The sequence below is a fragment of the Danio aesculapii genome, chromosome 8, assembly GCF_903798145.1.
Source record: "Danio aesculapii chromosome 8, fDanAes4.1, whole genome shotgun sequence".
Taxonomy (NCBI): Eukaryota; Metazoa; Chordata; class Actinopteri; order Cypriniformes; family Danionidae; genus Danio; species Danio aesculapii.
The window spans coordinates 18,982,092-19,007,971 of NC_079442.1; the positions used below are offsets into that span (position 1 = coordinate 18,982,092).

At 40.2% G+C, this 25,880-nt stretch overlaps 2 protein-coding genes across 4 annotated transcripts; both read right to left on the reverse strand.

The window, feature by feature from the left end:
• On the reverse strand, positions 1–13,294 carry myl7 (myosin, light chain 7, regulatory). The gene is made up of 7 exons (XM_056463366.1): positions 13,135–13,294; positions 12,052–12,153; positions 4,410–4,485; positions 4,217–4,321; positions 4,042–4,120; positions 588–636; positions 1–423 (listed from the first exon to the last, which is right to left on the reverse strand). The coding sequence occupies exons 1-7, from the start codon at positions 13,135–13,137 to the stop codon at positions 319–321; spliced, it is 519 nt and encodes a 172-aa protein (XP_056319341.1). The 5' UTR covers positions 13,138–13,294; the 3' UTR covers positions 1–318.
• Positions 13,295–16,057: 2,763 nt separating this feature from the next.
• On the reverse strand, positions 16,058–20,479 carry LOC130233362 (uncharacterized). Of its 3 annotated transcripts, XR_008838205.1 has the most exons (3): positions 19,834–20,478; positions 19,385–19,774; positions 16,058–16,199 (listed from the first exon to the last, which is right to left on the reverse strand). XR_008838205.1 is itself a non-coding variant. In XM_056463368.1 (2 exons), exon 1 carries the CDS (start codon positions 20,282–20,284, stop codon positions 19,388–19,390), a length of 897 nt encoding a protein of 298 aa, XP_056319343.1. In that variant the 5' UTR covers positions 20,285–20,479; the 3' UTR covers positions 16,094–16,199; positions 19,385–19,387. The 3 variants fall into 3 exon arrangements, 2 of the variants coding, with proteins under 2 accessions (XP_056319343.1, XP_056319344.1); XM_056463368.1 differs by having other exon boundaries at positions 16,094–16,199; positions 19,385–20,479; XM_056463369.1 differs by having other exon boundaries at positions 16,101–16,191; positions 19,385–20,479.
• Between the last annotated feature and the right edge of the window lie 5,401 nt (positions 20,480–25,880).

A 25,880-nucleotide genomic window follows, 5' to 3' on the forward strand; every position in this document is an offset into this window, starting at 1 on the left:
TGAAGTTTATTAGAGGTTTGAGATAATGCTCTACTCATAGTCAAGGAATTCAAGGGCCTTAAGGCAAATGTCCAGTTATTAATTGCAATTAACAGTCTGTAGGGGGCAGCAGTTACAGACAGAATAAATAAGATGACAATTATCTCCTCTCATGGTCTTCTCTTAAGCTCAGTCCAGCAATCTAATGTTTATTTTGTATATAAAACAGACATTAGTCTTGTGTTAAGATGCAACAGAAATGTTTTAATAATAAAACCTGCTCACGTGAGGATTTAATTGAACATATATGCAGACATAAACTGAGACGTTTTCCTTTCTTCAAGATTCCTCTTTTTCATCACCATGTGTGATAATGTAACAAAGCGACTTATAATCAATATTTCCAGCCACGTCTATTGGAGCCACTGCAAAAGCCTGGTCAACCTGAAACACATCCGATCAAGATCAGAACATCACCAAAGATTCAGTCTTATCACAGCAGCTGATGAAAACGTGATATACTGTATCAAACCCTATTGTTTGCCTAAGAAAGATGGGAAACAGTATTCACATCTACTGAGTTTTTATGAATGAATGTAAATATTTACCTCTTCTGCTGTGAATTTATCAGCTTGGGTCATTAGCAGCCTCTTAAACCTGAAACAACACCAAAAAGGAAAAATTGAAAAATCCAAAATGTTTAGCTAATATTACTGCTATTGATAATTGTTAGTAATAATTACAAAAAATAATACACTGTAAAAACAAAGTTGATTTTTAAGGCAACAAACCTCAGGAAACTGAGGCTGCACTTGACTCAATTTTTTTCGTTGAGTCAACTTTTTATTTTTACAGTGTGGTCTATAATAAATAAGTACTAGTATCTAGCAAATAACCAGTGGTGTAGTCCTAAAAAAAAAGGTGGTGTACTACCTGCCCATGCTGTTTTAAAATTTTACCTGAACGTTTCAGCGAGACATTATTCACTTGACTTTGAAAAACTGACAAAATTTTCTCACAGCTGCTGTGGTCGTCAGGGGGAGGCAAAAGGCGCAAAATATAAACAAAAATGCACCAATTGCAACATTAAGATGAGAGTTAAAAAAAACATACACGTAAATTAGGGAAGTCTAATCAGCAAAACAAGTGAGTATACAGAGGGTATACGCAATTATTGATCCTCAGAAGTCGTAATACCCAAACAGCTAGTGGAAAAAAAGTAGGCATACTGAGTATACGTGTGTATAGCCCCGAATACACCACTGCAAATAACTAATATCTTTACAAAAAACAAGTATGCATACATACAGTTAAAGTCAAAATAAAAGCCACCCTGAATTATTAGCCCCCTGTTTATTTTTTTCCCCAATTTCTGTTTAACGGAGAGAAGAATTTCACATTCTTAACATAATAGTTTTAATAACTCATTTCAATACAATTTCAATACAAGTTATTGTATAACAATGGTTTGTTTTGTAGATTATCAAGAAAAAAAATTGCTTAAAGGGGCTAATAATTTTGACCTTAAAATGGGTTTTTAAAATAAAAAATTAAACACTGCTTTTATTCTAGCCGAAATAAAACAAATAAGACTTTCTCCAGAAGAAAAAAATATTATCAGACATACAGTGAAATATTTCCTTCCTCTGCTAAACATCATTTGGGAAATATTTAAAAAAGAAAAAAAATCAAAGGGGGGTAATAATTCTGACTTCAACTGTATATAAATATAGACATATTTACAATATACACAATATTTAATTAAATATTGGAGTGCAAACTATATAATGTATTGAAGTAATATGAGTTTCTAATGAAAAAGTAGGCTTCTATATAATAATATTAATAATGATAATAAATACATATTATATTTATGATATGCCTATCTTAGACTCAAGGTGCTACAGCAGTAGAAACAATAAAAGAATATAAAACCTCACATAACATCATAATAAGATCAAAACCTAGAGAGCCACGACAATACAAATAATAAAAGGAGAAAGAATATAAAACATCACATTTACTGTACTTATTAATGATCAAGTATTAATATCTAATGTTAGATACTAGTATCTGAAACAATTTAAGCAGTACCTTGAAAATAACTACTATGCAGATCATCATAGAAGTCAATAATAAAAATGTTAAAATAGAAACTAGTATCAATAAAATAGTTATTTCTCACTATACTAAATAAGTGCTACTATTTAAGGAATAACTACTTGTATCTAATGAATAAACTAGTATGTTATAAAAAAGTAGCAAGTGTCGAATTATGTCTATTTAAAGAGATAGTTCAACCAAAAATGCAAATTCTGTCATCATTTACTCATCCCAAGCTAATTGTTATGCTTGCTTCTGTTTATTGAATATTTATTAGGGCTGTCAAAATTAGCGCGTTAAAAAGCAGTTGCAGTTCTTTTTATTTCCTGTTGTGGCCGACGTGTGTTTAACGTGCAAAGAAATATGGATAAGACCAAGGAAGCGCTTTTAGAAGGAAAGTTTCAGAATAAAACAATTAATGTCACATCACCAGGCTATCCAGCGTTTCCTCCAGAGTTTCAGGCAATTTCGGGTGTTTCATTTTTAATCTTTAGACTTTAACTGCAGTTCAGCAGTTCACTTTCATTCAGCAACATATTGTTCATGCCCCGGCGAATGGAAAGAAAAACCTCCGCATTTTGGGACTCGGGTGGTCCTGCAAGGTAATCAAAAATCGCTGTTTACATGGTAGACTCTTAATCAGTATTATCTTAATCATAAAAGCGGAGTATTGGTGTCCATGCAAATGTACTCAGTGCCAGATGATGACGCAAGCTGTCAAAGACTTCCCATTTCTCTTCCTACAAGTTGATTCCATGCGCCCTCAAATGTTTCATTAGGTTTGACGTGTTTCCCCCTACAATCAACGTTTGTAAAGCATCTGCTTCATATTGCTGTGTCAGAATCCTTGTTTGTAAAATACAGCCATACATTAGAACGCTTAGTTGAGGCAAATTTGATGAACGCAATCGTGCGTGTTGATGAATCTGAAGGGATCCCTCGCCCACCGGGTGCACTGTACTGCGCGTGTTGTCTGTGTGTGCTTGTGCTCGTTTCTTAGCAACAAGAGCAAAACGCCTGACATCGCTGACTGACCAAAGTCTCTTTAAGGCATTCTATATGTATTCTATAGTCTTTGTGGTGTCCGTATCCCTGAAAGTCCCTGTAATAAGTCTATAGTCTTTAGTTCGTGCCTTTGATGTACCCCTTAGACACATTGTCCCCCGATAATGTCAATAGACTGGACTGTCTTAGCAACTGGCTAAATGTTAAGGAGGACTAAGCAAAATTGTTTCTACTTTATAATTAATGTTCTCAACTCGCAATACAAATTTACCATGAGTACAATTGTTTGTATTCAATACTTTATTATTATTATAATTTCCCATATTTGCAATGCCTGTATTTGGATTTATTTTTTATTTTTTGGGTTTTTTTTTGTAGTCCACTTAGAATTGGCATTGATTGTTTTGAAATTCAAATGGCACTAACATGCCTGTGTTTTTATTTCTGTAATGAATATGGCGTTTCGTGATTAATCATGATTAATTACAAAAAAATTAATTAGTAAATTTTTTTAATCATTTGACAGCCCTAATATTTATATTTTGAAGAATGTTGTGGGGAAAAACCAGCCATTGATTTCTGTAGTATTTCATGTTCCTGCTATAGATAGCAGTGGCTGTTTACCTCCAACAATTACCAGAATATGTTTTGTGTTCAAAATGAGACAAATTCATCAAACCTTTTAAAATGGGACTAATACTTTAAGAATACGCTAATGACTAAGTTCATTCATTTTCTTGTCGGCTTAGTCCCTTTATTAATCTGGGGTCGCCACAGCGGAATGAACCGCCAACTTATCCAGCATTTGTTTTATGCAGCGGATGCCCTTCCAGCCGCAACCTATCTCTGGGAAATAATGACTAAGTTCCAGTACTTAAAGGAAAAGTTAATAGCATGAATGTTTTATAGATTAAATGTGAATACAGCTTGCCATATTACGTTTTGTACACATACTCATCTTTATTGACAACTCCTGTGGCATTTGGGTCGAACAATTTAAAAGCAGCAAGGATGGTTTCCTCTGGGTCTGTGCCTATTTGAAGACAGAAATATTTCAGAATGTATTTTTAAAACTCCCTTCATTCGTAAAGTCCCTAAGAATTTAAATATTTTGAAAGGTTAATCACACCATTGAGCTTTTCTCCGAAGAGAGTGAGGAAGACGGTGAAGTTTATGGGCCCCTTTCCTTCTGTTAGCATGGACTCCAGCTCTTCATCACTCACATTCAGCTTCCCTGATATTATATTATATTATATTTCATTATAATTTGATGTGTATAATGATAATGTGTGATGAAAGCATAATAAAAGTCTAAGATGTACCTAGTTGTGCATAAGTTTCCTTCAGATCAGATTTGTTGATAACTCCATCCCGGTTCTGATCAATGCAGCCAAAAGCCTATAAAGAAGAATAGATGTTATATCATTATTCATACTATAGATGATTTAGAAATCCTGTAAACTATAAAATACTGCCGTTTTTTTGTTTGTTTGTTTTTTATCAAGAGAAATTAGTTAAGTCAGCTTTATTTGGAAAATTATTTTCTCAGCTCACATTATTTTATTTGACAGTTTTAAAGGGCACCTAGTTTACCCCTTTTTGCAGATTTGATATAAGTCTTTTGTGTCTCCAGAATGTGTCTGTAGTTTCAGCTCAAAACATCCATCAGATGTTTTATTAGACCTTTCAAAAGTTTGTAATTTTTAGCTCTGAGCATCTTGTAGCTGTTTTTGTGGCCTGTGCCTTTAATGCTGGTCCTCCCCGTCACCGTTCCCACTTGCCTATTAGTGTGCCTCAATCTCCGCCCTCGGCTGCGTCAGATAAACAGCACAGTGACAGACATGAATGAAGCAGATCTCACGTTACGTTTGTGAGAAGTACTACAGTAAGAACTTTCCCAATGATTATTTGTTGTGGAGTTGCAACGATGAGTCATACACAATGTCGTTACAAAGTTCACGCACACACACAGATACACACAAACACTCACACACAGCCAGACAGCGCACGCGTTTAGCTTTGCACTTCTTTTGCACAGCAAATGTGACAGGATACAGGATATCTGCTATGTTAATGTACAAAATAAATCTGATTTAACGTCCACAAACCAGGATGGAAGTGTCTTCTTTTAGAATTTTACTGACACGCGGCTGTGGTGATAAAGTCTGTCACGGATTGGCCAGGCTCTTCCACCAATTCCACACAGCGCCCATCATCACCGGAGTTCTAATCATGCACAGCTGCACCCAATCACTCAAACACACTATATAAGCACACACCTCACTTCAGTCATTGTCCGGTCTCGTTTCTACGAAGCGGACTCATAGAGAGTACCCTCCTGGTATTCACTATCCTCTTACTCAGCATTTGATACTTACCTGTTCTCTGTTTACTTCCAGTTTGTCCAGCGTTCCCCGTGTCCTGTCAGAGTTGAGTGTTTCGTCAGTCTGTCTTCCCCACAATCCATCTGGTGTGTGCATTCGGTCTTCCTCAGTGTCTGTCATCCGTCCTGCTTCAGAGAAGGAATATACTATCAACCAGAACTTCATTCACTTTCCCATTGTCCTCCTGCTGTTGCTCTGCTGTTAAAATAAATACCGTTTAATATTTACTCACCCTGTTTGTTCGTCTGCTTCCATAACAGAAGACCGGACCAACTACAATCAACAGCATGAGCACTCACGATCCCATTCAGGAGTTGGTGGACTCGCTGAAGAGAGTCCTTCTACCATCTGCACCACTTCCCGAAGCACCACCAGCACCGAGCACTTCTTCGCCGTCCACCCACTCATCCAGTCCCATGGCTCGACCAGCGCCCTACTCTGGCGGCGCGGAGGAGTGCAATGGATTCCTTTTACAATGTTCTCTTGTATTCACTATGCAACCTGATTTATATCCCACAGATCGGTCGAAGATTGCTTTCATTATCTCCCTTCTCTCTGGATCCGCTCTCCGGTGGGCTGAGACCATCTGGCAGCAAGCTGGACCGGTAACGAATTCCATTCATACATTCACGAAGTATTTTAAAGAGGTCTTTGGTCGTGAGGATGGAGAAGTGGCAGCTGGAGAGCAATTATACCACCTAAAACAAGGAGCCATGTCCACACAGGACTATGCCCTCCAATTTCGTACTCTGGCTGCTGCTAGCGGCTGGAATGAGCGATCTCTCCTTACTACTTACCGGTTCGGATTGGCACCCCACCTTCGAATACAGTTAGCAGCCTTAGACGATACTATGGGTTTGGAAAAATTTATCCAACGTTCTCTTCGATGTTCTGATCGTTTGAAAATCTACCAACATGATCCTGAACCAGTCCCTCAAGCACTCCTCCGTCCGTCAGAGCCCGTGGCCCCTCCCGAACCAGAACCCATGATTATTGAATCTGGTAGACTCACAACCACTGAGCGACAGAGGAGGCTGAACCGGGGTCTGTGTATGTACTGTGGTGCCGAAGGACATGCCAGACTGAACTGTCCCATCCGTCCCATTCGCTCCTTGGTGAGTGTGTTCAGTTCTACCATTGAGAAAATGCACCCCCTCACCACCAATGTTCAGTTAACTACCCACTCTCTCTCTGTTGCAGCTACGGCCCTTATCGACTCCGGTTCAGCTGGAAACTTCATCTCGTACGCCCTCTGTCGCCACCTCCAGCTCCGCACCGAAGCCTCGAAGCACATCTACCAGATTCAACCCATAACCAACGATATCACTTCCCAGGCACGTATACATCGTAAATGTGAATCCATCAATCTCCAAGTTGGATTGCTTCACAAGGAGGAGATTCAATTCCTGGTTCTGGAGGGTGCCACCATGGACATCATCCTAGGGCGCCCGTGGCTGGTGAAGCACGATCCCATCCTCTCTTGGGGTACCGGAGAAATAAAGAAATGGGGTAAAGAATGTATGTCAAGCTGTTTTCCCGATCTACCTTTACAACCTCAACGACCCCTTCCGGTCTACGTCACCTCTGTCGAAAGTCCAGTCGAGAAACGATCCATTCAGATCCCGAAGATCTACTCCTCATACGAGGACGTATTTTGCCCCAAGAGAGCTTCCCAGCTACCTCCACATCGGCCATGGGACTGCGCCATAGACCTGATTCCTGATGCTCCAATGCCCAGAGGTAGGATCTATCCGTTGTCCCTTCCGGAGACTAAGGCCATGGAGGAGTACATTCAGGAGGCTCTGAGTCAGGGGTATATCCGCCCTTCCACCTCACCTGCGGCATCAAGTTTTTTCTTTGTGGCTAAGAAGGATGGAGGTTTGCGGCCATGCATCGATTACCGAACGCTCAACCAAGGAACAGTCAAATTCAGGTACCCACTTCCTCTCGTCCCTGCGGCCCTGGAACAACTCCGATCGGCCCGGATATTCACCAAGTTGGACCTCCGCAGCGCATACAACCTGGTACGAATACGCGAGGGGGACGAATGGAAGACGGGGTTTGTGACCCCTACTGGGCACTACGAGTATCTGGTCATGCCCTATGGTCTGGTCAACGCCCCCTCCGTATTCCAAAATTTCATCCATGAAGTCCTCCGGGAGTTCCTCCATCTCTTCGTCATTGTCTACATAGATGATATCCTGATTTACTCCCGGAGTGAGGCCGAACATCGCCACCATGTTGCGGAGGTCCTGCAAACCCTCCGGAAACACAAATTATATCTCAAAGCTGAAAAATGCTCATTCCACTTACCATCTGTGCAGTTTCTGGGATACATAATAGATCAAGAAGGGGTTCGTATGGACGAGAGGAAGGTCACTTCAGTTATCTCCTGGCCAGAACCCAAGACCATAAAAGAACTTCAACGATTCCTAGGGTTTGCAAATTTCTATCGACGTTTCATTCAGAACTACAGTATCATTACCGCTCCTCTCACCAACCTCCTCAAAGCTAAACCCAAGAAATTATCCTGGCCTCCTGAAGCCGCCGCAGCCTTCCAAAGTCTCAAAGATTCCTTCACTCAAGCTCCACTCCTGACTCACCCAGATCCTGACCTGCCTTTCGTGGTTGAAGTGGATGCATCAACCACTGGAGTGGGAGCCATCCTTTCACAGTCCCACGGTACTCCCAAGTTACTCCATCCATGTGCCTATTTCTCCCGGAAGCTTAGCCCGGCGGAAAGGAATTATGACATCGGGAACCGAGAACTTCTCGCCATCAAGCTCGCCTTGGAGGAGTGGCGACACTGGTTGGAGGGGGCCAAACATCCCTTCCAGGTGATCACAGACCATAAAAACCTACAATATCTCAAAGATGCTAAAAGACTCTGTCCTCGTCAGGCCCGTTGGTCATTGTTCTTTTCCAGATTTCATTTTTCAATATCCTATCGACCAGGATCAAAAAATATCAGAGCAGACGCACTTTCCAGAATTCATGATCAGCAAGAAACCACTGAAATCCCGGCCAAGATCCTTCCAGAACACATTGAAATCTGCCCCATCCAATGGTCTGCTCCTCCAGCCATCGCCACTCCTGACCCCATACCTCCGCCGGGCTGTCCCCCTAATCGGCGATTTGTCCCTGAAAATCAACGGGTAGATCTCATCCATTCTAGTCACACATCTCTGGGCACTGGACATCCCGGGGCCAACAATACCCTCTCGCTGCTATCCCAACGCTTTTGGTGGCCGGACATGGCTAGGGATGTGAGAAGGTATGTACAAGGCTGCAGAGAATGTGCCATATCGAAGAGTCCTCGACATCTACCTGCAGGAAAACTCCATCCCTTGCCCATCCCGAACCGTCCCTGGTCACACCTAGGAGTAGATTTTATGACGGACCTTCCTTCCTCCGATGGTAATACCTGCATCCTGGTCATAGTAGATCGATTCTCAAAATTCTGTCGTCTGATTCCCCTGAAAGGTCTTCCCACGGCCCTAGAAACAGCAGAAAATCTTTTTAACCATGTCTTTCGATGTTTTGGACTCCCAGAAGATATAGTCTCGGACCGAGGTCCTCAATTTATTTCCAGACTATGGAAAGCATTCTTCAAACTCCTAGGTGTGACTGTCAGCCTCTCGTCTGGATATCATCCTCAAACCAACGGCCAGACGGAGAGGAAGATTCAGGAAGTGGGACGGTTCCTCAGGACCTTCTGTCACGGTCACCAGAATTCCTGGAACCAGTTTCTGGGCTGGGCAGAATACGCCCAGAATTCATTGCGACAACCCACCACAGGACTAACGCCATTCCAGTGTATCCTAGGATTTCAACCTCCACTCTTTCCCTGGGATGGCGAACCCTCAGATGTACCAGCAGTGGATCACTGGTTTCGGGAAAGCGAGAGGGTCTGGGACGAGTCACATCACCACCTTCAGAGGGCAGTTCGTAGAGCTAAGGAAGTGTCAGACAGGAGGAGGATTACAGGGCCTGTCTATAATCCCGGGCAGAAGGTTTGGCTCTCCACCAGGGACATCCGCTTACGACTGCCCTCCAAAAAACTTAGTCCCAGATTTGTTGGTCCCTTCACCATCCTGGAACAGGTCAACCCCGTCACCTACAAGCTACAACTACCACCTCAGTACAGAATCCATCCTACATTCCACGTATCACTACTTAAACCCTATCACAACCCTCTGATTCCCTCCACAGAGCCTGGCCACGAAGAGGAACCCCCTCCCCCACTGATGTTGGAAGAGGGTTCCGTCTACACAGTCAAGGACATTCTACGGTCCCGGCGTCGTGGTGGTCAACTAGAATACCTCGTTGACTGGGAGGGATATGGACCAGAGGAGAGGTCGTGGGTCCCCAGATCCGACATCTTAGATCCCGCACTTATGGAGGAGTTCCACTCCAATCACCCCGAGTTCCCAGCACCTCGCGGACGAGGTAGACCACCACGGCGCCGGAGGTTTAGGCCCTCAGGAGCGGGCCCTGGGGAGGGGGGTAATGTCACGGATTGGCCAGGCTCTTCCACCAATTCCACACAGCGCCCATCATCACCGGAGTTCTAATCATGCACAGCTGCACCCAATCACTCAAACACACTATATAAGCACACACCTCACTTCAGTCATTGTCCGGTCTCGTTTCTACGAAGCGGACTCATAGAGAGTACCCTCCTGGTATTCACTATCCTCTTACTCAGCATTTGATACTTACCTGTTCTCTGTTTACTTCCAGTTTGTCCAGCGTTCCCCGTGTCCTGTCAGAGTTGAGTGTTTCGTCAGTCTGTCTTCCCCACAATCCATCTGGTGTGTGCATTCGGTCTTCCTCAGTGTCTGTCATCCGTCCTGCTTCAGAGAAGGAATATACTATCAACCAGAACTTCATTCACTTTCCCATTGTCCTCCTGCTGTTGCTCTGCTGTTAAAATAAATACCGTTTAATATTTACTCACCCTGTTTGTTCGTCTGCTTCCATAACAAAGTCAAGCTAAAGCAAATCGCTGTAATTCACTACAAACATGCACTGTTTTAAAAATGTCACCCCAATATGACTCTGGACACACTATATCCAAGACACGCTTCTGTCCAAACAGCTTACAAAAGATGATTTTCATCATAGGTGCCCTTTAAATCATGATGTTAATGTTTATAATATCTTATCTCTTAATATCTATGGAACAAGTTAAGTTAAAATGTTGTCATTCAGACATATTTTATCCATAAAAAATTCATTCATAATCAAATATCATTCATTCACTGAGACATTTGGACTGTTTCCATAAATAAATGCATTTTATTGTTTTATATGTATACTGTATAGGGCAACGCGGGGGTGCAGTAGGTAGTGATGTCGCCTCACAGCAAAATGGTCACTGGTTCGAGCCTCAGCTGGGTCATTTGGCGTTCCTGTGTGGTGTTTGCATGTTCTCCCCGCGTTCGCATGGGTTTCCTCCGGGTGCTCCGGTTTCCCCCAGTCCAAAGACATGCGGTACAGGTGAATGGGTAGGCTAAATTGTCCATAGTGTATATGTGTGAATGAGAGTGTATGGGTGTTCCCAGTGATGGGTTGTGGCTTGAACGGCATCCGCTGCGTAAAGCATGTGCTGAATAAGTTGGCGGTTCATTCTGCTTTGGCGACCCCAGATTAATAAAGGAACTAAGCCGAAAAGAAAATGAATGAATGAATGTATACTGTATATATTCATTGAATTGAATACACTGTAAAAAAAAAGCTAGGTTCCACACAATTTATTCGTGTTGTCCGAACCCAAATTAATTAAGTTAACGTAACAGATTTAAGTGGATTAAACACTTAATACAATTATGTTGTCCCCAAACAATTTCAAGAATTGTGTTGTTTCAGTTAATTCATTCATTTTCTATTCAGCTTAGTCCCTTTATTAATCTGGGGTCGCTACAGCGGAATGAACCACCAGCTTATCTAGCATATGTTTTACGCAGCAGATGCCCTTACAGCCGCAACCCATCACTGGGAAACACCCATTCACTACGAACAATTTAGCTTACCCATTTCACACAAACTGCATGTCTTTGGGCTGTGGGGAAAACCAGAACACCCAGAGGAAACCCACGTGAACATGGGGAGAAGATGCAAACTCCACACAGAAATACCAACTGACCCAGCCAGGACTCGAACCAGCGACCTTCTTGCTGTGAGGCGATTGTGCTACCCTCTGCGCCATCGTGACGCGTTGTTTTAGCTAATTTTAAATAAGCAGCAAAATATTTAAGTATATTTTTGAAATAAGTATATTTTAGAGTGTATATAAAATAGATACATTTACATATAGAGCTGTGCCGTTTATTTTGCAATTTACTTAATATATTCAACACTGACATAACTGATATACACAGTATAAACTATTTCACTCATATTTCTACATTTTATAATTACATATGAAACATTATAGTAAACTCTTTAGGCTACTTACATTTATAAGGTTTTCCAAACGTATAAAATCAGTTTTTAAAAGTTTGATTTGAGGCAGACACCAGAATTAGACATATGCTGCAATGTTCTGTGGTGATATGTATTGAATATAAAGACTGACCTCCTTAAACTCCTGTATTTGTGATTGCTCAAACATGGAGAAGACATTGGAAGAGCCTCTTTGAGCAGTTTTCCCCCTCTTGGCCGCAGCTTTCTTACTAGCCTGTGAGTAAAAAAGAGAAAGTAAAATAAAACAAAAACAATATTTGCAAAATCAATTTAAAGCATTTATATGCTACAGAAAAATCTTCTCAAGGTCATTGAAATTTCACAACATACAAATGCACAAAATGATATTTAATACTAACTAATTAATACTAAAACCAGAGAGAGAATGCTAAAACCACTTACTGAAGCACTTTCTCCTTCTAAAAAAAAATCTCCTACTCTAGCACTACATTTTCTGAGCACATACAAGTTACTTTGAATCAAGGGCATAGAATTGGCAAGGACGAAGGGGACATGTCCCCACCAATATCCACCAATAACTGAAATGTCCCTACAAATAATTTAATCGACTTCAAAATAAAGCAATGGTCTGTCAACTCTTAACCTACACGTGCACCAAGTCAAGTTCGCTACTAGTTCACCGAAATAACCATTAGGTCAGTGCAATTACTTAAAACTCTGTTTTGATTTTGGCCTCTATGATTATGAAAAACAATAATATGGACTAAAACTGTTAAATTGCGTCACACACCTCTCTAAATTTCTCTACATTCATACCTTCTCAAAGTCTGACTGCAGTAAAATCATGTAAAATTGACTTTTGCAGCATGGGACGGGATTGTTATTTGTGTCAATAAGTGTTTATTTTATATTATTAAGTATTTTATCAATGTTTTTAAAAGTGCGAATTTTTGCTGTTCAATGTATGCGCTCTAGGGATGTATGTCCCCACCAATGCCAAGAGCGAATCTACGCCCTTGCTTTAATAACTAGCACTTCTTGTATGTATTGCATCTTCTTGTTGAATCGCTGAAGACCTTGTAAGTCGCAATGGACAAAAGCATCTGCTGCTAAATGACTAAATGTAACTAACAAAAATGATCAATGATTAGTTAATTTCATATTATAGACCCTTCTTATTTTCACAATATTATTATATTCAAAACCAGAATAAACTATAGCGGTGTCCACTCACCATGTTCACTGTCTGCTTTGCTGATGGTTTGGGCTCCCGGGTCACTGGTGTTGCTAATGGAGTCTTTATGTATGAGGACTCTTATCATTTGTTCTTCTATAAAGGTCTGCAGTGCTTCTCTTCGCCCCCTACATGGACACCCAGAGCGTCCTAAATGCAGGAGCCCTGATAACTCCACAAGTGCTCAGATTCCAGCAGGGTGGAAAACGAGATAAAGTGCGTGGATGGGGAGGGGAAAATGAATGAGAGAGATTTGAGGGATGAAAATGACGGATAGATGCATTGAAAATAGCCCCTTTCACGAAGTAATACCTGTAAATTGTTAAATAATTAATTACCAGACCTTTAACTGTAAATGATGTGCTGTTCATACACAGCAGAATACCAACAATTAACAGATGATGTTACAAATTCTTAAATTTTCTTCTTTTTTATTTGTTTGTTCACACATTATCTCTTCAAAGCAGCTTACTGGTAATTTTCCTGAAAAGATTGGATGTACTGTATGTGTAAAAGGGGCTAATGAGAAAATGAATGTGACATGGAATGAAACAAACAGGGGCCTAAGACAGTTTATGTGGATCCAGGTGGCAGGAGAAATGTCACGTGTTTTAAATAAAAGAGGGTAACCAATGACCTGGAGTTATAGAGACTGTGTGTCCTTAGGCAAAGCTCTTGTACAAACAGTACTTGTGACTGTGAAATTCTGAGTTTGCCTGGATTGTGTTACATGTGTGCTGGAATGTGTCATAAAAAAAGAATCTATCCTCTGTGTTTTATATTTTCTGTGATTTATTTAGAATTACAACTTACTTTGCCTGACTTGTGTCTCCATTTAATCAACTGAAGAGTTTAGATGCTAAACCTCTACATGCCATGTGATATTTTCTTCTAAAATTAGTATTTTTCTCAGATTTTAGGCTCAGTAATTTTACTTTATAAATTCTTTTCATTGGCTTTAAAGTGAAATAACTGAAGAAAAATGTAGAAGGCTCATTTTAGGAGAAAATTTCAGACGACATTTAGAAGTTTTTGCATCTGAACTCTTCAATTATTTTTAAGAGTGTTCAGTCTGTTGATTTCGAGAGCTCATCTTTATTTTGCATCTCTCTCTTATTTAACACAAGCAATTTAAGAGTTTGAACATGTGAACAGAAGCTGCAGAAAGGGGTGGGATAAAACAAGATAATTAGACAACAATAAAGCGAGCGTTTAAACCTTTTTCTCTAGTCTACTGTCTAGCTGCAATTTTGACCTTGTGTGAATTGTAGATTCTTAATTGTAATTCTTAGCTGGCAGGAATGTCACCTGGGTGCTCTTCTTCTGCTGCTGCTGTAGCTCACCTGTTTCAAGGTTATATTTGATGTATATGCTCTACTGCAGAGCTTGGATATAACAAGTGGTTGTTTTACTCTTGTCTTTCTATCAGCTAAACCAGTCTGTTCATTCTCCATTGACCTCTGGCTTCCACAAGACATTTTCACCCACAGAACTGCTTATAACATAATATTTTCTGTTTTTCAGACTATTTCCTATGACGTTTTTTGTTTTTAAATCCTTGTAGATCAGTAGTTTATGAAGTACTAAATACATTTTCTTGCTTTTCATGTTTTGCACAGGTTTGCTCATCAGCATTTTATGGATTAGCCTAAAAATGATAATGGCTAATGCTGCCTCAATGGCAGTACACAGGAAAGGACACCAAAAGCTACTATGTGATGAGCTACAGGCTGATTTAACGTATGGTGCATCAAGCGCACACGTATGCATTGATGCAGCCTCGCCGTGGCTGACACCAATGCTGACGCACCTCTCAAAAAACGTAACTACATGTGCACATAGTGCAAGCTCTGTGATTGGTTGGTTTGGTACCGGTGATGAGCATGGGTGATGCTGAGAGCCGAGAGAGAGATGGAGTGAGTGTTTACAAGTGTCGAGTCCTGTGAAGGAGCTCCAGATGGAGACTTTTGTTTTGTGTTTACCTTATGATTAAAGTTGTTGCCCATCCGCTGATTACCCCCTGATGAGCGAGTTTTAGCTACTTGTGGCGTTCAGAAAAAACAAAATACCAGAGAAGAAACTCGACACAGATAACCTAAAAACCTACTGCCAGCTAGCATTTCGGAAGTGTTATTGCAGAGCAACATAAATAGCATGCAGAACTATAAATGCACGGCTTCACGCAAGGCAGGCATCGTGGGTCACAGCAATCACTTGATGCAGAAGTATAAATCAGCCTTTACATGTGCTTTACGTGACCAAGTTATTGTTACAGGTTTTGCAAAGGTAATTGATTTAGTAAATATTAATCTCCCTCATACAGTAAGAAAATCTCTGAATGGAGCATGGCCAGTTGCATCAGTGCTGATGAGTGTCACCTGTGTACCACACCGGTCTTGAGTACCACAGAGGAGCTTCAGAAGGGCAGAAGTGTCAGGCCTGGAATCTGTTGTGTTTATCTTCGTGCGGCAGTTGTTCATTAAGATTAATTCAATTCAATTCAATTCACCTTTATTTGTATAGCGCTTATACAATGTAGATTGTGTCAAAGCAGCTTCACATAAAAGGTCACAGTAAATAGGAACAGTGTAGTTCAGTTTGTAGTGTTTAAGTTCAGTTCAGTTTAGCTCAGTTCAGTGTGGTTTAATAATCACTACTGAGAGTCCAAATATTGAAGAGCAAATCCAACGATGCGCAGCTCTACAGATCCTGAACCATGCAAGCCAGTGGCGACAGCGGAGAGGGAAAAAAAACTTCACTAAAGGCGGAAGTGAAGAAAAAAAACCTTGAGAGAAACCAGGCTCAGTTGGGCACGACCATTTTAATTTCTCCGCTGGCCAAACGTCTTGTGCAGAGCTGCAGTCTCAGTGGCGGAGGCTGGAAGCTGGCCTCAGCGAAGACTCGTCTGTCTCTGGAGCGTCATAGGAAACAGTCTCATGTTCTCCACTCTTCCATGACCATCGCAGTAGTTGTTCAGGATTCGGCCAGGTCCAGGATATGGAAACCTTGGGATCATCTCGTCGTTGGTCTTGGATCGAATCAGTGACTCTGCATAGTCTGAGGGCCTCGGGAAGAGTATCCCCAGGTGGAAATGGAGAATAAAGAAAATAATTAGCGTAGCTGATGTTCACAGTGTATATCAGCAAGATGCATAACCTGTGTGGAAGCCCCCTAAGTGGTGCACTAAGTGTATGCTTTACTGAACAGATAGGTCTTTAATCTAGTTTTGAATTGGGAGAGTGTGTCTGAGCCTCGGACATTATCAGGAAGGCTATTCCAGAGTTTAGGAGCTATAAATGAGAAGGCTCGACCTCCTTTACCTCGACTTTGCTATTCTAGGTACTACCAGAAGTCCTGAGTTTTGAGATCTTAAAGAGCGAGTTGGATTGTAGCGAGACAGAAGATTGGTTAGATAAGCAGGAGCTAGATTATTTAGAGCTTTATATGTAAGAAGCAATATTTTAAATTCAATACGAAACTTAACAGGCAGCCAGTGTAAGGAGGATAAAATTGGGGTGATGTGATCAAATTTTCTAGACCTGGTTAGAACTCTGGCAGCTGCATTTTGTACTAATTGAAGTTTGTTAATAGAGGATGCTGGGCAGCCAGCAAACAGAGCATTACAGTAGTCCAGCCTAGAAGTCATAAAAGCATGGACTAGCTTTTCTGCATCTGAGATGGATAGCATACTTCGTAACTTAGCGATATTTCTCAGATGAAAGAAAGCAGTTTTTGTGACATGGGAAATATGATTTTTAAAAGTTAAATTGCTGTCTAATATGACACCCAGATCTTTTATAGTAGAACTAACGCTAACTTTGTATCCCTCTAATTGTAGATCGAGTTGTGAGATCTGCTGTGTACAGGATTTAGGCCCAATAAGTAATAATTCTGTTTTGTCTGAGTTTAAGAGAAGATAATTGTTGGTCATCCAGTCTTTAACATCTTTAATACACTCAGTGAGCTTGGACAGATTAGACGTCTCGTCAGGTTTAGTTGAAATATATAATTGAGTATCATCTGCATAGCAGTGAAAGCTGATCCCATGTCTTCTAATAATGTCTCCCAGGGGTAGCATGTATATTGTAAACAGTAAAGGGCCTAAAACTGATCCTTGAGGCACCCCGTATTTTACTGGGCTGATTTGTGAAGGCTGTCCATTTATATTTACAAACTGGTAACGGTCAGATAAGTATGACTTAAACCATTGTAGGGCCTGTCCCTGGACACCTGTAGACTTTAAGCGATTAATAAGGATACCATGGTCAATGGTGTCAAATGCTGCACTAAGATTGAGTAGAACTAATAGCGAGATGCACCCTTGGTCAGCAGCTAAGAGTAAATCGTTGGTTATTTTCACTAATGCAGTTTCTGTACTGTGATGAGCTCTGAAACCTGACTGAAACACTTCAAAAACATTGTTGGTCTGCAGAAAGGAGCATAATTGAGCAGAAACAACTTTTTCTAGTATTTTAGATATAAATGGAAGGTTTGAAATAGGCCTATAATTAGCTAAGTTGCTGGGTTCCAGTTGTGGTTTCTTAATAATAGGTTTAATAACAGCTAACTTGTAAGGATTTGGAACATGGCCTAAAGATAAAGAAGAGTTGATAATGTTAAGAAGAGGTTCTCCTATAACAGGTAGCAATTCTTTCAGTAACTTTGTTGGAATTGGGTCCAATATACACGTAGCTGATTTAGAGCTATTTATAATTTTGTCTAGCTCTTCCTGTTCTATGATTTTAAAGCACTGTAGGTTATTTAGATTCAGAGGCGTGTTTACTGGATCTGAAGTATAAGGCGGTGTAGAAAGTTTAATATCTCCTATTTTCTGTCTAAAGCCTTCTATTTTATCACTGAAAAAATTCATGAAGTCATCACTACTAATTTGCGGTGGAACGTTTTGTTCCAAAGATGACCGATTATTTGTTAATTTAGCGATGGTGTTAAATAAGAATCTAGGATTGTTTTGATTATTTTCTATCAGTTTGCGGAGGTGCTCAGCCCTGGCAGATTTTAAAGCCCTCCTATAGCTGGACATACTGTCTTTGTATGCAATTCTAAAGACTTCTAAATTAGTTTTTTTCCATTTACGTTCCAGGGCACGGGTTGCTGTTTTGAGAGCGCGGGTATGACTATTATACCACGGTGTAGTTTTATTCTCTCTAGCCTTTTTTAGTTTGATGGGTGCCACAGTATTTAAAGTGCTAGTAAAGATGGCATCCATACTGCTGGTTACTACATCAAGGTCATTTGCGTTTGCGGGTGCATTTCGAAGTAGAGAAAGATCAGGTAAGTTGTTTATAAATTCATCTTTAGTGGATGGAACAATAGTTCTACTAGGACGATATATCGGAGCGGATCTGCTAATTTCAGGTAAACACAGCTTATATAGTAAGAGGTAGTGGTCTGTAATATCATCACTTTGTGGTATAATGTCTACATCAGTGACCTCAATTCCATAAGACAGAATTAGATCTAGTGTATGCTTTAGGCGATGAGTTGGACCAATAACATTTTGCTTTATTCCTAGTGAGACCAGCAAGTCCGTAAACGCGAGCCCTAATGTGTCGTTAGCGTCATCTATGTGGATGTTAAAGTCTCCTACAACTAGTATTTTATCAGTTTTAACTAGTAAGTCAGAGATAAAATCAGAAAACTCTTTTAGAAAATTGACATAGGGTCCTGGGGGTCTATATATGGTGATTAGAGCGAGAGATAACATAGGTTTTTGCATAGTGTTTGGAAGGACAACATTAAGCGCTAGTACTTCAAAGGAGCTAAACATAAGTCCGTTTCTCTGATTAACATTAAGAATATCACTAAAGATTGACGCGACTCCACCACCACGACCAGTTTGACGAGCCTCATGCTTATATAAGAATCCTGGAGGAGCTGCTTCATTTAAACTAATATAGTCATTTTGTTTCAGCCAGGTTTCAGTGAGACAGAGTGCATTAAGATTGTTATCTGTTATTATTTCATTTATGATAAGTGCTTTAGGTGCTAGTGACCTGATGTTTAGGAGACCAAGCTTCATGAAATTTGTATTTTCACTTTTTAGTGTTTTTTCTGGTTTAATTCTTAATAGATTATTTCTGGAGCACACAGTACGTTTGTTTCTTGATCTAATAATACGAGGAACAGACACAGTCTCTATGTGGTTAGTTAGGTATGCATTACTGTTATTTATGTGGGACGAATAGGAGTCTGTGTGGCTAAATTGTGAATTTTGTGAATTTTTACTTACTAGTCAGATAGAGCGAAGTATTCTGGTGATGTTGTCCGACAGGAGTTCAGCTCCAGCTCGACTGGGGTGCAGCCCATCAGCGCGGAAAAGCCTAGGACGCTCCCAGAAAAGATTCCAGTTATTGGCAAAGAGCAATTTCTGTTCTTCACACCATGTTAATAGCCATTCATTCAGAGCAAAAAGTCTACTGAACCTTTCATTTCCTCGGCGGTAGGTAGGAAGCGGTCCAGAAACGATGATCTGCGTGGCGGGCGAAGTGCGTCGAACCGTCTCGATCAGGCTCCTGAAGTCCTTCTTCAGGATCTCCGTCTGCCGGAGCCCGGTGTCGTTCGTCCCCACGTGGAGGACGGCGGCACCGAGGCTCTCGGCAGCGCTCAGGATAGTAGGTATCTGTGCAGAAATATTCTTAACTCGGGCACCAGGGAAGCAGAAAGTGCGTACTTTGTTACCTTTGGAGGAAGTGGAGCGGACGTGGCGGACGATTGAGTCGCCAATGATGGCAACATCGCGACCCGTCTCGCGGAGAGGGGCGAAGCGGTTCTCCGTGGGGATCTCGAACACCGGAGGAGGAGACGTTCTGCCCCGGGACCTGGCAAGCACCTTACGCGGTTGCACCCTGGGGCCGTGGTAGCCGGGAGTCGGCGTGAACAACACCTGGGTGCACCGCGTCCTCGGTGCGCTGGGCCTGGACAGAGAAACACGCGGGGTTGAAGAAACTGGGAGATTGTCGTTGTATCGGACACTTACCTCAGACGAGCGAGTACGGGTTAAGAGCAGAGCCCTGATGCCCTCTCGCTTCGTCTCCAGCGAGCGAATCTGGGACTCCACCGCTTCCAGCTCCAGCTCCAGCGCCTCCATCGATGCCTCTCCTGCACTCAAGGACAGACACGCAAGCGACATTGTACAAGGTGAAGAGCAAAGCCAGAAAGTGAGAAAATAAATGAGTGAAAGAGGTTGGTAGCTTTAGCTGACCAGCGGTGCTAGCAGGCTAAAGCTACAAACACCAAGCGGATGCTCGAGAGACAGAACGTTTAAAAGTAGATTTGTTTGTATGAGTGTGTTAGGGGATTGTTCACCCCAAGTAGGAGAGATAAATATTTAGTGAATGAGGAGGTATTTTATCTAAGGGGTTATATTTTCATTTTTGTTTATTTGATTAAACCGTGTGACAAGTTGGTTCACCCTTTTACAAGTCAGTTCTTCCTGATTCTACGAAGCCTAGCAACTTCATAACAATTACTTTTCTCCCTATTCTGATGCTCAGATAACTTCAGCAAATCGTCTTGACCAATGATCTCAAACTCAATTCCTGGAGGGCCACAGCTCTGCACAGTTTAGCTTCAGACACTTCCAGCTCACACCTGCTTCTATAGTGGTCTTGAACACCTTGATTAGTTGCATCAGCTGTGTTTGATTAGGGTTGGAGCAAAACTGTGCAGAGCTGCGGCCCTCCAGGAATTGACCATGGCTGTTTCTCAATATGCGTTCTTCAGCGATCTTGTGTCCTCGTGTTCTTGTGTAACATCATCTTCAACTGCCAAAGTTCTGTTCCAATACTCAAGACCGCAAGAACGGAGGACGCGTGAAGCTTCCCAGATGTGTTCTTGATATTGAGGAAGCATAAATGCAGACTTGAGCACCGAACCCGCTCTAGAAGTCCCAGAAGTCATTGTGACTGGAGGTGGGAAGCGTAGCATTTTATATAGGTTTATTATTAAAGTTCAGAGATATCACTTATTTATCTCAGGAGTTTCCCTAAATGAAACAGTGAATATAAACATTACCATGAAAATCTTAATAAAGGCATAAACATATTAAGAGTGTTTATTTGCTGACATTCATATTAAAATCTGTTTTATTTGTATTGTGCAACACATATTTGTAAAGTCTTTATGCATAGTATAGTGAAAAGGGGAAAAACAATAAATCGTTGTATGAATGCTGAATTGTTTATATAATTTTCCATTAAAAACGCCTGAAGGTCACGTGACCACCAGGAAGAACCGGGGAAGAACACAGCATCTCATTTCTTAGAGGACGCGTTCTGTTCTCAGGGTCTCCCGAGTTCATTCTTCCATGGTGACCTGGCAAAACCGGTCTTCACAAGAATGCAAGTCCATTCTCTGTATTCTTGGAATTGAGAAACAGCCCATGTCTACAAGTCTAAAGTCATTGCGTTGAGTGCATGTGATTGGTTGAATACCTTGAGACCCTTCCCTCTTATTTTATCACACACATCACAGGAGAACAAAGTGTGATACACAAATACTGTTGAATGTAACGTTACTGGAATTACTGGTGAGTGAAAGCAAGAAAATGAAAAGGATGAGGATGACAACAATGATTTAATCAGAGCGTGCATTTCATCACTACAGTTGTTTTGGTGAGCTTTCTTTACAAACAGCAATACCAACCACATGTTTGGCCAGCAGATGGAGAGTGAGTGTATTGTGTCTGAACAAATTTGACCCAATCTCGGTCCTGGAGGGCCGGTTCCCTGCAGAGTTTAGCTCCCACCCCATTTAAAAACACCTGCAGTAGCTTAGTACGCTCTTTCTGGTTGTACTAGAAACTTCCTGGCAGGTAGAAGCTAGTTGGAGCTTAACTCTGCAGGACATCGGTCCTCCAGGACAGAGTTTGTGCACCCCATGGAAGCCATGCGATCAAATGCATTTTTCAACAAGCTCTGTGTTTGTGGATAAGCTCAAAACAACATTGACCATGTTTACACCTGTTTGACATTGTCCACTTGTGATCAGAATCATCAGATGTACAAAGAAAACGCATCTTAATCCCATGCATGGGGTGTTCGGTTCCGGGTTTTTTGGAGTCGACTCTGATTCTCGACTCTATTTACATTTACTTAAAACAGTCCAAGAATTAAACATGCTGTATCATATCATGCTTTATACAATGCTACTGCGTCAATTGCAGCTTTACATTGTCCAGTTCTCCTCTGGTCAGACAAAACCAGCAGTTTAAATCATCTGCAGTCAAAATAAAATAGTTATCAGCCTACATTTGTTAACAGGATGTTTTAATTGTCTATTAGGCTATTTAAGATTATTTTATATAACTGTCAGTTTTTAAAAGTTAAAACATCGATTCATGATCAAAATGTTTAATGAAAAGATGTGCAGTAGTTCATTAACAAAGAAAAAAGACAACAATTGAGCCTACAAACAACTTTTAAAAAATCATAAAATAATCGTTAAATCATAAAATAGTCTAAATATCTTCTTAATATAAATGTTTGACTTGAAAACTTGGCCTATCGAGTGAACGAAATAATTTGGAGTAGTGGACGGGCATGTGCGGTTGTTTATGTCTTTATTTTTTTAACTGCACAGACGCTCCAACCGATCAACAAACCAAATAGCTAGATTTTCAATTTGATTTAATGAGCAGTTAAATTTTAAACTCCCAACAAGAATTGTTTAACTTAAATAATTTGTGCATTAACAAACCAAATATAATAAATAATAAAAGCAAAGTGACAGACTTGAAACATATCATTTTGCTCTCTCTCGTCAATGTGATTTTTTTAAAGTGTACTTTTAAATAGCTCATTGCTTGTAAACATCACTGTTGATTCGATAAGGTTATGTTAATGGTACCTTATAAAACGGAAGAAAAGAAGTCAGGCCTGTTTTTGAACACTTATAGCCTTGGCTATAGTTTTATTTAAAAATCCTCTTTTTGAAACGAATTTCATTTGGTATTATTTTTTTGTAGTTATCTACAAAATAAACAAGAAGGTCAGAATTAGAGGTCAAAAAAGTGCCAAAACAAAACCACGACCACATGCCAGATTTTGGCTATTTTTGTTATTGTTATTAGTGTTTATTTATTTATTTATTTGTGAAATTGGCATGGGTTAGCAAATAGCAGCAGCCAATAATATAACATCGTAATTTTACATGCAGTGCTTGTGTAAGATGTCGATGCACAAATAGTATCTGATTCGCTCCAAATTCACATACATATATTATATTTAATGTATAACACAGTAAACTTGACATCGCAGGCAGATCATCTTTAAAACCGAAATGCAAAAAGATTTGCCTAATAGGAATTTGAAAGTGAACATGCATTCAAAGCAGATGCCTTTGGTGTTCATCATGCTCGAGAATGAGCATTATCTCTGTATTTATTGTAACTGCTTCATTTAGAAGGGTTTGAAAATAACTCTTGGAGTTAATTCCTGTCTTGAAGTCGAACTCGGTACTGGGTCCCAGTACTCTTTTGGAGTCGACTCTCCATCCCTACCCATGCATAAACTGGGTCATATTACTGTAAGTATAATCTTTGAAATGAACTGATAGGAATCAGCTGCAGTGAACTTTGTGTCTTTTGTTCGTCTTAGTTATAAAAGGAGCTTTCAAGGAGGCTTGTATAACCTTGGCCCAAAATTCACCTTTAAATCAGATTGCATATCTTTTGTTTGTATTATCATTGGCTGTTATAGTTTTGTGCCAACAGCAATAAAAATTCTCCATATTACAATATAACATTGTCTATTATGTTCAGTTGAAGCTAGAAAGACTGTCAATCATTTCCACCAAACAAGACTCATACTTTTTCAATGTTTTCCTAAGTAATTTTGCCTCATTTAACAATTTCCCTTTGGGCACTTAACCTGGGGCAAGCAAAGTATTTTCCATATCAGTAGTTTGTGGTCCTCACTGATATCCAAGGTGATGAGTTTGCCCTGGCAACAAGAAGGGCCTGCGGTCTGAGCTGGCGTAGAAGGAGACAGGTGTGGGTATTTTTCTACAAAACAGGAGGAAACGTTTCTTTTGTTTTTTTTTAGATACAGGAAACGAGGAGGGGGGGAATTATGAATGAAACCTGTTTTCCTCAATAGAGTACTGGTGTTTGGCAGGATCGCAATACCTTGTAATACCCAGTAAATAGTAATAATGCAAGCAGTTTTCTTAGATAGCTTTAGTGATGTAAGCTAATGAAAGTCTTACGACGGACGAGGAATGGTTGATTCTCTAAGTAAAATGGAATGAATTTACTGAACAACATATTTGGGCTACCAAAATATTTGGATGTTGGCACATTTGGTTAAAATGGACCACACAAAGGACAATCTGGTGAGACTGCATATTGGAATAGTCGTCTGTTGACCATAAAGAAGGTTGGATGAACTGATCGACAGCTTACGTTGTATTTCACTATTCCAGTTTCATTTGTATTGAGCTATTCAGGAAAAAAACTGAAGGAAATCAGCATCTTTTCTTTTTGAGATGGTGCACCCATGAGGAAGACACTCCATGGAACGTCATGCTATGGACAAGGTAAAGTACAATCTTTTTAAAAACATAAGTTCTATTCTCTCAATGGTCAGATTATGTTGTCTAAATGTTTTCCAATATATAACACTACAGATAGACTCATTTTTCATCTAAATGTACATATTCACTGCATTACTATATTTCAAATTAGGTATTTAATACTGCATACATTCATAAATCCCATATTTCTTTTTATCTACACTTCATTGAGCTTGTTTTGTGTCCAAAACATTGTAATGCAATGTTTAACATCTCGCAAATATCTGCTCAGCTTTCATCGATCCTCCCCCTCACGCCATAGTAGATTTCTTTGTTTGCAAGATTGCGCTTATGACTGTCATCTAATGGGTTATGACCTCGGACGAACTCCATGTGTGATTTGTGGCTGTGTCTTCAAATCAGATATTGTACAAATGCATAGGTATGTGTCTGTAATTATCCATTGGCGAGTGTTTTGGCATGCTGTTTTATGGTATCATAATAGCGCAGAGCTCATAACATACAAAAACTGATAAACGATGATCTCAAACTATAAAATGATCATCACGCCATCTCATAAAATGATTAAAAGTGAACTTGCATCTTACTGGAATAAGTATAGAGACACATACAGAAGCCACAGCTGTAAAAATATTATTATGCTGATAGCTTTCTGTTCTGATTACATTAGTGATGCAGGAGACTTGCGATGTGGGTTTAATATCACAAATTCTGCTCATATGGTGATTATTTGATCATTTGCAGCTTATGCCATCTGTGTGATATTTAATGTTATGATATTTAATTCACATTTCTCAAAAATACTGTAATAGAGCATGATCAAAAGTCAGTTCTCTAGCTGATCTATTTAAAGCATTAGAATCCAAGAATAGATGAGAAATGTGTCCAGAAATAACATTTTGTTTGCACTGATAAGAGTTTTTCGCAATGTTAGTATACTCTGACCGTAATCCTGACACACTTTGGGTGTCTGACAAACTTTGTGGCCCCAAGGAACTTTTAAGGTCTTGACACACATAATTATATAAGGCATTGTTTGATTATAGAGCACCTTTATGTGTTGTCAAATTAGTGTATATAAGCAGCTATCAAGAACAAAAAACATGTTTTAGGAATTTTTGCAAACAATAGATGACGTAAAGTGAAGTATTGCATTTTAAGTGAACATTACAAAAAAAAACATTGAGGGAACT